At 39.7% G+C, this 14,459-nt stretch overlaps 1 protein-coding gene across 3 annotated transcripts in view; it reads left to right on the top strand.

The window, feature by feature from the left end:
- sdt (MAGUK p55 family member stardust) overlaps window positions 1–14,459 on the top strand; it is a 72,490-nt gene that overhangs the window by 18,394 nt on the left and 39,637 nt on the right. For 2 of the 3 annotated variants that reach the window (XM_087353516.1, XM_087353517.1), the window contains one exon: window positions 25–82. In XM_087353516.1, coding sequence (XP_087209642.1) covers window positions 25–82 — 58 coding nt within the window. Of the gene's footprint in view, window positions 1–24; window positions 83–3,520; window positions 3,916–14,459 lie in introns of those variants that run through there. The other variant, XM_087353520.1, reaches the window with a different exon arrangement.

Genomic DNA, 14,459 nt, shown 5'->3' with positions numbered 1-14,459 from the left:
TCTGTGTTTGTTATTCCTTTTCAGTGTATTCGTTCCAGGACCATTTGCTTACGGGTCAAGAGAAGAAGCGGGAACAGGTTAGGTGAGTAGATCTCCTACTTTTCATTTATCTTAAGCAATTTGCGTGTGATTTCCTGGTAAAAAATTCATGTACTTTTTCTTTCAGTGTTTTATATTTCATTTCGATATGACGCGGTCGGCGATGTATTTTTTTATGTTGTGTCCCACTGACGTTTGTATTCGTTTTTTTATCCATATATTCCAATACTGCCCTACTCTTAATGCCTAGTGATAAGGATTAGCGGTTAGAACGCTGGCCTTGTAATCCTGGGGTCTCGGGTTCGATTCCCGGCGGTGCCCGAATTTATAACTTGTGTTGGGCAAGGCCGTGGTCTAGACAACACGGAGTTTTCCTCCGTGGCATCCCAACAATTACTCCATTCACACACAGAAGAAGGCAATGGCAAACCACTTCTGGATCATCTGCCAAGAACGTATATGAACAGGTCCCAGTCCGAGAAAAGGATGGAAGGATCCTGTTCATATTGACCTGTCGTCAGACAGAACACTTAAAGAAAAGTGTTCACGAAGACATCGTAACTTATATGAAATGTCGTGAAGAGCTTGTATTTCGTTATCGAGTTGTTTTTCGGGATTCTGCTAACATAATATCAGTTTACTATTCTACCATCTCAATAAAACGTATTTCTTTAAGTTCGCGTTATTAGAGATATATCGATTGTTATCTCGATGATAGTTTTGTCGATGGTGTCGGAGTTCCCCAGACACAAAGTAACACCGACGTTGGTCCAGTGGCACATCAAGCTTTTTATCCGTGTTTTGATCTCACCTGTCGTCTGTGATATTCAGAATCAATTTGATTTGTCGTCGCGTCGCCAGGCGTCGGGTTTATTGACTGCCACCAGCTGTAGGGTTTGAATTTGCTCGGTTGTCGGCATGAGTACAGTCCGCTCAGTAATGCGCAGCTACTGTTCACAGACTGCTCAGTTTAGGCAACTTTTTCTAGAGATTGTTCAACTCTTTTTAGTTATTTTTCATCTGTTTTAACGTTTAGTAATTCTACGTTGTGTTCACATAGTGTAATTAGTTATGTACTTCGTATTTTACTCAGAATAAATAGCAATTATTTCATTAAACAACACTGAACAATGACCACTGATGTGGACACGGGCTGTTTTCTTTGAGGTACGGGCCTAATTTTTAAATATTAGGCTATGTATTTAAACTTCGTGCTTCAATGTGTCAAACCATCGTGCTTTGAATAAATGCTACAGATCTCAGTGTAGTCATATATCCTACCAATTTTTGTGCGACGAAATTCAATTTTAATATTATCCTCCAATCTGAGAGACATCGGAAATGAAGGGGTAAGGAAGCCACTGTCTCTTCTAAAATTTTGTTTGGCTCGGAAAGTATTTTGTCTCCCCCCCCCCCCCCCCCTCATGTAGGTTAAGCGTAAAAATTAAATTTTAAAAAGACGCTACAAGAATTCAATGCTAGGATTTTTCAGCATTTGAGACAGTTGTCAGTCATTTTCTCTTTAAATGTCCAGGGTCTTCCATCTCACGTCTAAATTTTGACCATATAGGACAATGGTACATGCACACTGAACTCCTAAAATTTGACACTGTCTCCCCATTATGTTTAATTCTCCAAATTAATTCACTGAATTAAGTGTTGAAGAATGAACATGTATTTATATATGGGGACATACATCTTCTCGTATGTTCACAGGGTATAGCTTCAACTTATTCTCATTCTGGCGTGTTTAACGACGTCTGACAGTATATTCACTACACAGAATCGACTCGTGGGATGATTTTATGAATTTGCAAAGGGACTTAAATATATTGTATTTCATATTTTACAGTTGCGTGGTACATGCTATACGAAAATATTTCCTTTGATTAACAGAAGCCAGTAATATTATATTTTTTTCTACTCTCAACCAATGAGAAGCTTCTTTAATTGTCCCCCTCCTTCCCCAAGAATCTTGTCTGTCGACAGAGCGACAGAGCTCTAATCAGATTTTGTTAACAATATTGACACACGTTCCTCGTTCAGGTGATGTGGAGAGCAGTTTCGTGTTACGTCCGCTTGGAGGCACTAGTGTTCTGACAATGCTGCCATCCTTATAACTTATGCACCAAGATATTTAATTAAACCAAAGAAGCAATTCATCTGCCGTAATCAGTATGTGAAATTTCTTGGGTGTAATAGTTATTTAGTGACCATGTATTACCTACAAAAGTTATTTAACGATTAATATAATGTGATTAATGACCATTAATGACTGTGTAGACGATGTGTTTATTTTTGAGACTGACCGTGCTCTGCAGTTTTCTCGTGGCCCTCTCGTCGAGTCAATCGTCAGTGTACTATTTTATTTGTTTTATTGTTACTAGAAAGAAACAGCAAGACTTGACTACACTAACTTTGGCGCTAAAGTGTACTTTACTGTCGTGAGAACATAGAATCTCATATAAATGGACGGTGTTTGGTATCGAGATACCTCGTTCAAAGGGTTGAATGAGGCAGGAAGATAGTGAGCGTTCGTTATTGCGTCTTGAGAACTGGGAGACGTGTCGAAGTTGCGAAATCGGCTTTGCCTGTGAACGGAAACAGAGTCCAGGAACAAAAGAATGTTTGTTGTCAGAGTAGAAGCGAGTTTCGAAATGTCTCTTATCTTGTTTGAAACTATAGCCACAAACACACAACGTCTGTGTATCTCTTCTAAGAAACGATCGACTTGGTACATTTCTGAACTTCCTTTATCCGTCTGCTACTCTCACCCTTACAACACGAAATGTTTATTTGTTCCGAAGAGTTTTCATGTCAGATACGACAGCGTTTCGTAGACGTAATAAGGGATGAATCTTTTTGTGCTATTGTTTTTTTATGTTGTGGTTAGAAGTTTTCAGTTCAAGTATTTTCTGCGGTTCAGGACATCTGTGAAATGTTTTGCGTTAGGCTACTTATATTCCATCTCAAACGTGTACCCTGAACAGATTTCCAACAAACTTGGTAGAAACGTGTGGAGTTATGACTTGATACCGCCGTGCTCTATAGGCAACTTCTCCGACACCTCTATCTGGCGGGTTGTCTACACGGGTTCATCACGGTGTCGCTGGTGTTTAAAACCGCTCCATCCCTCGATTGAGTGCGAAGACGCCCCTGCACCCCTTCATACTACGCACGAGATATGTCGCTTCAAATCACTGGCATTTTTTTGTTTTTTTTATTTCTATATCAGCAACAAAAGTATGTCGAAGCATTTTTTAATTATGTTAAAAAATAAGTTAATGTCGCTTTTATGATGGATGTATGATGTAATTCACAACCCCGAAATAAACACTTTTGTTTATTTAATTTGAGGCAGAGGTTTGAGGTTTCCGCTAGGTTTTAAACCTAGTAACATATAATGTTAACAGTTGGCAGTACACTTCGTGAGGGCTCGATAGATTACGTGTGACGTCACGTAATAGCACCGTGGCTGTCGGAGTCAGGTGGCGGGACGATGTCATGTTGGACTGTAGGTCGCCAGGGGGCTCGCGATCGCTTGTCTGGTTGGATAACAATCGAATATTATAACCGATTTCTTTTCACAAACAAAAGTCTGTATTCAAAAAGTGGATTGTCGTGGATACATACAAGCCCACTGCGAGATGTTGCCTGATCGATACGTCATCTGCCAAGAAAAGTGACACGTGGATTAATATTGGACATCTGTGTCGATTCCGTCTGTGATGAAAGTTGTGTGATCAAAGAGAAACCCTTTTCGTTAATGTGTGTTGTGACTTGTAGTTTAAATCATTGTGTTTTCAAGTTGTGTTGTGTTGAAAGACGTGTTCAAGGATTTTTACAAGCTAAAATCGCTCTTCCATTCTCGTGTTGGTAAGTATATCGCGTTCTGTTTTAGGTAGTAGTTTGGTAATCTTTAGTTTTCATAGCATGATGAAGGCAGTACCATGCAAAAACTATTCGTCATGTTTCAACCATTTCCGCTGTCTCTCTAAAACCGCTTGGCATTTGTTTCCTAAAGAAACGAAATAATTGTAATAATGTGTATAAAAGTGTAACAGCTGTTTTTGTGATAATTCCCTGAACTTGAACTATTCCGGGAACACTGATTTAAAATGTCGGGAAAATGGAAGACGATTAGATTTCTTTTAAGTTGATGAAGATGTGTGACATATGGTATTTATTTCTCGTGTTAAAATGTCTGTGTTATAACCTAAAGCCAAAGCTGTTTTCGTGTTTATTGAAATGTTATTTACGATTCACAGAGTCTCCCTGTAAGAATCAGTTACTGACAGTCACAAACACTGGAACGTCGAGTTGTTTTTCTCAGAATTGTCACTGAAAATGCAACTGTGATACAAAGCCTTGTGGAATGTTTTCCGTATCGCGAGATTCTGCCTTATTATTATTCATCTTGATATACGCGTCTGTCTCTAAGAAAATGCCAAAGTTATCTGGTGGTTTTAACTACTAACTGCAGGTAAATTAATAAGAAAATGTGTTCTAGGGTAAAAATTTTGAATTCCTTGTCATTTTAGGCGTGGTTTGGGGTGTGTTAGAAGCTTCTGGGTCTTGTCAAGGTATTTATAATATCTGCTAGGAGATCTTGCTGTAGAGTTGTGTTATATCAGTTTAAGTAGGGGTTACAATTTTGAATATTATTTGAATGTTGCTGTTTATTACCACATTTTTATTAATAAATCTCTGGTCACACGCTTTCGCCGTCTGTGAAGTTCATGTGAATTAAAGTTTTTATATTTATCTCGGTCTTTTGGGAACATTTTTATACATTTTAATTAAAATCATGACAGCCAACTGCACTGCCCGGGATCGAAACCTGGCCGTCTTTAAACGCGAACTTCGTGTTCTGTTGAATGCCGACAATACATACCTAGTTTCGGAAATGTATTGATTTTTTTTCTTCCAATTATCGGTGGAAATTCGTGGGTTGCTATGAAATTATTTACTTTTTATCTGAAAATTTCTTGCTGCGGGAGTTACAAAGGAAACCTTATACTAATGCCAACTTATGAAATGTGTAACTATATCTTACAGTGTGTGTGTGTGTGACACACTTGAATTTCCAAAATGGCATTTCGGTCTCTGGCCCTTCTGAGAACAGAACAGATGCAGGAAATGTGAATGTTTTGCGAGTCAAATACCTTTGAATGTTATTGTTTTGTATGTTTGGATTTTTGTTTTGTTATCGTGAACTCTTCTTACACATGTTGGCAGGATGTATCACGCATGCGTGCCTTCTTTTGTGTGGTATTTTAATTTTATGCGCAGTTGTGTGATAGCAGAAGCCTCTCGGCTGTGAAATCATTTATACAGAGTGATAATGAGGGATAGCTGTTTGCACATTTCCTGATCAACTGGTTCCGGTTTTTATTAGTAAAGTTTCTATAAGTCGGATTTAAACAGTGGCCCTATTCGAGAATTTTCTTTTATTAAGTAGATTAAACCTAAGCTATCCGTTGTTTTGTGGGAAGTTTTTGAAACAACTTTTTAATTCTTGTAATGCAGAATTGGGGTTAATCGATCTCCTGGGTACTGCAGACTCAAATGGTTCTGTTGTCCCACCTTTTTACGATGTACGTGAATGTGGAACGTTGATAAAACGCTGATTGTGGCAGGAGGCTCGTAGTATAGCAACTAATCCCACGTGACCATTTCTGTGATTGAACCTGGACTTTCATTCGAAAGAGCCGGGTTTTAACCCCATGATCTGCCTGTGGTATGGACGTTTTATCCAGTACTGATGCCCCCTTTTAAGTGACAGAAGGATGAATAAGTTACGTAACGAGTAGCCACATAAATGGTCAGTCTTCGCCAAATATTATTAAAATTATTGAATCAAGGAAGGGGCTATGAGCGAGGCATGTAGCATGCATGGGTAAGATGAGAAATGGATACAGTATGTGTGAAAATGTGGGTTTACATGGCAGTAAATTTGTGCCGTTGTTGGTTGTGACTCCATATTGTCTAGTAGGTGATAACCAACATTTCGGAGAAAATATCGCCTCCATTTTCAGGGTAGAATTAATTGAAGATGGAGTTGATACTTTCTCCCGAAAGGTTGGTTGCCACGTACAAGACTACGAGGGGGCGGAGACCACAAAACCAGAATCCACACTCGGTCTGTGGTGTTTTTGTAGAGTGAAGAACCAAGTTTTTCACCCATGAAACAACAGATGTTCAAGTACTAGAGGAACATGTTGGAAATATTTTTCGTGTCCTTTTTTTCGTAAAACTATTTTACATGTAGTTAACGGTCACACTGTCAGATTTAAGCCCATAGCAACAGACTGAAGACATAGGACTGCTTTAGAAATCTGAACATTGAGGTTATGAAAATGCGCGCAATTGTTGTGTCGTGCTTTGGCCAGCGGAAAGCTCGGAGCGAGGGAAAAGGAGGACGTGAAAGTATGCAATTCGGAGACAAGCTTTCCGTAACCAAGGTTACAGAGCAACACAGCGACTCTCGGAGTGATCGAATTGTCTGGAAAGTTGTCCACACTGATAAGCGGAGAACAGCAAAGTAGTCGATTTTCGTTGAGGTATCGATCGACCTATCGATTTTTAATTGTTGTTGATGAGTGGGTTTCTACTGGCGTGATGTGTTATTTAAATTGGGCGGTTGGTATTTATAATTTTTTTTTAAACTGAAACAGAATTTGAAAAGGTAAAATTAAATTGATCAGAACATCGAAATATATTGGATTGGATTATAAATGAAATTGTGACATGCTAAATATCTACAGTAGGATATTTTCTAAAACTTTTGGAATAAGAACGAATTGGATTCCAGATTTCGGCAGAATGCAAGGAGAAGACAGACTTTCCAAAACATTAAGATAATGGCAGACCGTGTTCCTAAGAATGAAAACCGTGTATAAATGAGAATTGAAGATGCCCGGATCGCCCTGAGACAAGTGAACGCGCGTTTTAACGAGATCTTCATCCGCACAGACAAAATTGGTAGTAGCCAAGGTCTTTGAAATGCGCCGTTGAAGAACGTGGGGGACCTTGGGGCTTGTTGGAGAACAATGCAGCATGAGCGAGCGGGCGTTTGACGTAGACTCTGATGGGACGGGGACTTGATATTGACGACCTGTTAAGAACTTAACTGTTTTGATTCTGACGGGAGGAATTATATATGTGCATGGAGGTGGTCGTGGCATATTATAAGTACGAGGTCCGCTTTCACCACGTTCTTATGTTACGGGTGGAGTAGACGACGGCCGACAATAGGTGGTCTTCCAGTCGGAGGTAGCATATCGTAAAGGTAAGAAACTTTCATGTTACGAAACATCGCAAAAGACCTTCTTCTCGCCACGTCCTGAACACAATAAAGTGATGGAAATGTGTGATGTATGGAGTAAACTGAAGTTTCAAAGGTCTTTTTCACACCACATCACGGTCGGTGACGTCAACAGGTCGAACAAGGGAAAAGAAAGGAATGTCATCCGTTCACGCTATTCCTGAAAACGCGCCAGACAGACATACATGAACAGCGTGTTGGAAACTGGAAAAGGCCACGGGAATTTTCACTCCGACCGTCATGACTACGTTCAGGGCAGGCTAATTAAAGAGAACAAAAATGTGAATGATAATTGTCTCAGACGAAATTTTTAGTTTATGAAGGATTCATATAAGAAGTGAAAAATGTTGAATTTTATTAGTGGTTGCATGTAATATTAACTGGTCTTTTTTTTTTTTACGAATTTGCATGCACCATCTCCGGATAAAAGTGGTGTAAGTAACAGGATTTGCAACGAACTGGCACGTGTTGGTACTGCGGGCCCCATTTAAGAGATTTGAACGCAAAATTTAGAAGAGAATACATTTTCAGGACGACTTGACAGGCGTAGGAATCATCAGTTGAGCCAGATCGTTGTAGTGAGGTGGATTGAACTGGCTCGGGAATTAGTCCTGGTGGCAGGGTTTCAGTGGTCACGGTATTTGGCCAATGCGTTACGTAAGAACCGGTAGTTTTTGCCCTGAAACTTTTTTGTACCCTGATGTCACTTGGTAGCCGGTAGCGACAATGAGGTGGCAACATTTCCTGCCCTCGTCCCCAGAGGCTGAACAGGTGTTCCATATGGAAGTCTTCGCCCCATTGCACTGTCCTTGTTACGATCCACTTGTTCTAGATTCAAGTGCAGATTGAAAAAGTCACTGATTGCATCCTGTCCAGAATGTTCTTGTGATCTGCCTAAGAACATGAATACTGAAATGAGCGAAAATATAATTTGTGCCTCCCCTCGAATGACTCTCTGTGGCACTTTTTTTTTGACGAAACGTCTTTCCTATAAAGCATTATTCCAGGGTAGGGAACGTATGAATGACAATATTAATACTTTAGCCACACATCAAATCTGAAATCTATCCTGAAACAACGCTTTACAGCAAAAGATTGAGGTTAAAAGCTTGGAATAAGTTTCCCCAAAAAGAGTGCCACCCAGCATTACTTGAGGGGAGACTCCAGTTTTACCTGTTGTTTTGTATGGGCGTGAAACTAAGTCCGCCACTGTAATGGAAGAACAGATTGAAGATGTCGATGTTGGTCTTCTGGGTTATAACGTGCTGGGCACATACCACCATTTTCAGCCCTGAAAATGGAAGAAGTATGTTCCACATAACATGTGCAAGTTTCGTTGAAATCCGTTCAGCCATCCGGTGTTTATTTGTTCCTTAGTTAGACCCTGTAATATCCAATTACAGGATAATTGGTGAATTGGAAGCGTACGGAAGGAGGCAGTCGTGGCTGAATTTAAGGTTTATGCCGAAATTTACCTAGAGCGACTGAGGAAAACTACTAAATACCTCAGTAGGAGTAGCCGAGATTTTGATCGAGATTTGATGCCGGGGTCTGCTGATTGCGGATATCTCGGCCATGACGTTAGGTTTCGGGAGATAAAGACAGTTGAAACGTGAACCGCGCAAGTTTCCACGCTCACTTTATGACGACAGATGCCTTCGCCTAGCGCGGCCTGTAGTGGCACTGGATGTTACCCAATCGCTTGTTTTTAGATTGTCTCTGTAATATTCCGTTCCGTGTAGTAGGTCACTGGGTATGACCTCCATTTGCACATGTGGCGCACAGAGCAGGTTAGCTCTGCGGTAAAGCTAGCTAAGTCGTTCCCGGCACACTTGAATAGTCCCTATTTATTAGCGGATTTGTTACGGATTGGGAGTCATGAGTTTTGTCTCGGGCTTAACCAGCCGTGGCTGTCCGGGAAAGATATCGAACCAGCGTTCTATCTTAGTTTACCCTTTGAAGCACGAAGCTCGCCTAAATAACATTTAAACATTCAGTCCGTACCGCGAAGAAAACACTACACTTCACCATTACAAAGATCAGCTGGTTAACGCTGTTTAAGGAAATAATACGACTAAAACGCTAATTAACCTTTGGAGCCGAAGCTCTTTCAAATGAAACTTAAGAATTCAGTCCGTACCGCGAAGAAAATACTACACTTCACCATTACAAAGATCAACTGGTTAACGCTGTTTAAGGAAATAATACGACTAAAACGCTAATTAACCTTTGGAGCCGAAGCTCTTTCAAATGAAACTTAAGAATTCAGTCCGTACCGCGAAGAAAACACTACACTTCACCATTGCAAAGATCAACTGGTTAACCTTGTTTAAGGAAATAATACGACTAAAACGCTAATTAACCTTTCGAGCCGAAGCTCTTTCAAATGAAACTTAAGAATTCAGTCCGTACCGCGAAGAAAACACTACACTTCACCATTGCAAAGATCAACTGGTTAACCTTGTTTAAGGAAATAATACGACTAAAACGCTAATTAACCTTTGGAGCCGAAGCTCTTTCAAATGAAACTGACGAATTCAGTCCGTACCGCGAAGAAAACACAGCGCTTCACCATTTCAAAGATCAACTGGTTAACCTTGTTTAAGGAAATAATACGACTAAAACGCTAATTAACCTTTGGAGCCGAAGCTCTTTCAAATGAAACTTAGGAATTCAGTCCGTACCGCGAAGAAAACACCACACTTCACCATTGCAAATGATCAACTGGTTAACGTTGTTTAAGGAAATAATACGACTAAAACGCTAATTAACCTTTGGAGCCGAAGCTCTTTCAAATGAAACTTAGGAATTCAGTCCGTACCGCGAAGAAAACACTACACTTCACCATTGCAAAGATCGACTGGTTAACCTTGTTTAAGGAAATAATACGACTAAAACGCTAATTAACCTTTGGAGCCGAAGCTCTTTCAAATGAAACTTAAGAATCCAGTCCGTACCGCGAAGAAAACACAACACTTCACCATTACAAAGATCAACTGGTTAACCTTGTTTAAGGAAATAATACGACTAAAACGCTAATTAACCTTTGGAGTCGAAGCTCTTTCAAATGAAACTTAAGAATTCAGTCCGTACCGCGAAGAAAACACTACACTTCACCATTACAAAGATCGACTGGTTAACCTTGTTTAAGGAAATAATACGACTAAAACGCTAATTAACCTTTGGAGCCGAAGCTCTTTCAAATGAAACTTAGGAATTCAGTCCGTACCGCGAAGAAAACACCACACTTCACCATTACAAAGATCGACTGGTTAACCTTGTTTAAGGAAATAATACGACTAAAACGCTAATTAACCTTTGGAGCCGAAGCTCTTTCAAATGAAACTTAGGAATTCAGTCCGTACCGCGAAGAAAACACCACACTTCACCATTACAAAGATCAACTGGTTAACCTTGTTTAAGGAAATAATACGACTAAAACGCTAATTAACCTTTGGAGCCGAAGCTCTTTCAAATGAAACTTAAGAATCCAGTCCGTACCGCGAAGAAAACACAACACTTCACCATTACAAAGATCAACTGGTTAACCTTGTTTAAGGAAATAATACGACTAAAACGCTAATTAACCTTTGGAGTCGAAGCTCTTTCAAATGAAACTTAAGAATTCAGTCCGTACCGCGAAGAAAACACTACACTTCACCATTACAAAGATCGACTGGTTAACCTTGTTTAAGGAAATAATACGACTAAAACGCTAATTAACCTTTGGAGCCGAAGCTCTTTCAAATGAAACTTAGGAATTCAGTCCGTACCGCGAAGAAAACACCACACTTCACCATTACAAAGATCAACTGGTTAACCTTGTTTAAGGAAATAATACGACTAAAACGCTAATTAACCTTTGGAGCCGAAGCTCTTTCAAATGAAACTTAAGAATCCAGTCCGTACCGCGAAGAAAACACAACACTTCACCATTACAAAGATCAACTGGTTAACCTTGTTTAAGGAAATAATACGACTAAAACGCTAATTAACCTTTGGAGTCGAAGCTCTTTCAAATGAAACTTAAGAATTCAGTCCGTACCGCGAAGAAAACACTACACTTCACCATTACAAAGATCGACTGGTTAACCTTGTTTAAGGAAATAATACGACTAAAACGCTAATTAACCTTTGGAGCCGAAGCTCTTTCAAATGAAACTTAGGAATTCAGTCCGTACCGCGAAGAAAACACCACACTTCACCATTACAAAGATCAACTGGTTAACCTTGTTTAAGGAAATAATACGACTAAAACGCTAATTAACCTTTGGAGCCGAAGCTCTTTCAAATGAAACTTAAGAATCCAGTCCGTACCGCGAAGAAAACACCACACTTCACCATTACAAAGATCAACTGGTTAACCTTGTTTAAGGAAATAATACGACTAAAACGCTAATTAACCTTTGGAGCCGAAGCTCTTTCAAATGAAACTTAAGAATCCAGTCCGTACCGCGAAGAAAACACAACACTTCACCATTACAAAGATCAACTGGTTAACCTTGTTTAAGGAAATAATACGACTAAAACGCTAATTAACCTTTGGAGTCGAAGCTCTTTCAAATGAAACTTAAGAATTCAGTCCGTACCGCGAAGAAAACACTACACTTCACCATTACAAAGATCGACTGGTTAACCTTGTTTAAGGAAATAATACGACTAAAACGCTAATTAACCTTTGGAGCCGAAGCTCTTTCAAATGAAACTTAGGAATTCAGTCCGTACCGCGAAGAAAACACCACACTTCACCATTGCAAGTATCAGCTGGTTAACGCTGTTTAAGGAGATAAACTTCGTTTATTGTGAGAAAAAGAAGAAGAATATCAAAGTAAATGAAGGAAAGAACAAAGAAATGTTGAAAACCAAACAAAATGTGTGAACTGTTCACATCTTCATGTGGTGCATTGTGAATTTATGGTTGTTTATTTGGATTATAAATACGTTTACTCAAAATCCCTATTTGAAGATGCTGTATTATCTTCTCAGTCTAAACGTAAGTTATTACGATATAGGAAATCGATGATTGCCAGGTTTTATTTTCTCCAATCGGTGTCGAACGAAGAAAATTGAGCATCAGAAGACGAATTTTAAGGAACGGCTCTCGGCAGACGTACTCTCAGGACTGCTTGAAACAGCGGGCGATCTTTTGCGTCCGTCTGTCGAAGCTGGCTGAGTCAAGGCCAACCACAAACTGTGCCCATCGGCGTGGCCGTGTTCCAAACTGCGCACTGATGAAGGATATTAACGAAATTTGGTACACAGAACCGATTATATCGTGAGATAAAGGAATCGCTTTCCCCACAGTGTGTATGTTTTTTTTATGATTTTCAGGGTAAACAGCGTTAACCATTTGATCTTTGTAATGGTGAGGTCTGGTGTTTTCTTCGCGGTACGGACTGAATTCTTAAATATTATTTAGACGAGCTTCGGGTTCAAAGCGTTGATAGAACACTTGTTAAAAACACAGTTTTACGGCTAGCAGACGCTAATAAGTATATACAAACTAACGAAACCGCGTATTGTGAGTTGAAATTCTTTCATATCGACAAATTATCATCAAAAAATACATTGTCTTTGCTGCAGACTTACAAGAATCCGCATGCCATTTGGGGTAATAACATAGTTCGCTGAAGTATTGTCTAAAGATATGGTTTTCACGGGATACCTACTGCCTCCATCATCAGGGAGATTCTTCCCCCAGAATGTGGGTACACCACACTCTGTATATTCAATGAATATGCATAGGAGCATTCCTAGAAAACTCGCTAAGGAAATACAAAAGCCAGGGAGGGTTACTTGACAGAGGCGTCGTCAGGTAACGATGGTAATTTTTTTTGTCGGTGATTTGTCAGGCATTGTGTTGTTCTCTGTGTGTCCCCGTGTGGGAGAGACTGTTACAGCCCCCCCCCCCCTTCTAGTCTGAAAATTAAGTATATCTTTATAGGCATTCAAGGGTTTATTATATCCACACAGACTGGGGGTAGAACGTAATTTGGCGTTTTTTTTTCTAATACAAAATGCGAATTTTTGTTCAAAATTTCTCCCCAACAAGTGACTGCACAATTTCAGGCACATATGGTACAAATGTAAAGAAAAGGTTGTCTCCACCGAACGCAGCAGCTGATTGGTTAGCACTCCTGCTTCGTGTTTGGAAGGTCCCGGGTTCACATCTGAGCCCGGAGACCGACTATCATGATCTCTCTGTTTCTCCAAGAAAATTCCTCCTCTGAGAACTTAAAAAATATTATGCAAGTGAGAAGCAGTGATAAAGTTGAAGTTTATGGTATAATATTAGTTGGATTGAAAGACCGTGTAGATTGAGCGGATGAAGAAAGTGTGGAATTATAAAATCACGCGGGACTAAGAGTAGTTCCATATACAAGTAATTTCAATGACGTTAAAGGCATTTGATTGCCAAATTCCTTGTCGATAAGCAGATAGACAAAAGAAATAAATAGGACATAATGAGGCAACTTGAAATTGCTGTGTAAGCGAAGTTATACAACCTACAGAGCATGTTAAGCTTGTGTTGTAGTTTTACGTACGCCATTGTGTCATCTGTCAGTTGAATGCCCTGTGGTTTACGGACTCATTCTTTTTCGCTCTTTGTGATTGTCCAGGAAATCTTTGTACTGAAGTTCCGAATGTCCGTTAGCAGCGTATTCGTTGGTATCTTTAGAGATTTTTGCAACTGTTTCATTAATCGAACATCTGTCATCATGGTAACGTCGGGATTAGATAGAGGAGTGTGTTTGTAAGAAACATGACTTGTTTTCATTTCTTAAGAGTCAGACTTTCTGTAGGAGACGTTAACGCGCGGATGGGAAGCGAACTGTGAGTTGAAATTAATCAGCGTATTTGGGAGATGCCATTAACTGGCACAAATCAAGTTTCTTTCTGTCAGCTGGTTCCTCGCAGTCTGAAAGAAACAGTGTCGTCACGTTATATGTGTTGATATTTATAAACCTCGTTCTGTAACGTCACTATTACCTTAGTCGTTTAATATTATTATGTACCCTCGGATTTGCAACCAGTATAAAGAATTCAGAGCATGCGCAGAAATTGTGTTGCGTCATTCACTAGCCGGAATTTT

This window comes from Zootermopsis nevadensis, unplaced genomic scaffold, assembly GCF_977971745.1.
Source record: "Zootermopsis nevadensis isolate Lab colony 2312 unplaced genomic scaffold, Znev_1.0 Znev_ptg000002l, whole genome shotgun sequence".
NCBI lineage: Eukaryota > Metazoa > Arthropoda > Insecta > Blattodea > Termopsidae > Zootermopsis > Zootermopsis nevadensis.
Note: the sequence above shows the minus strand (reverse complement) of the source record. Positions and strands in the feature narration are given on the sequence as shown.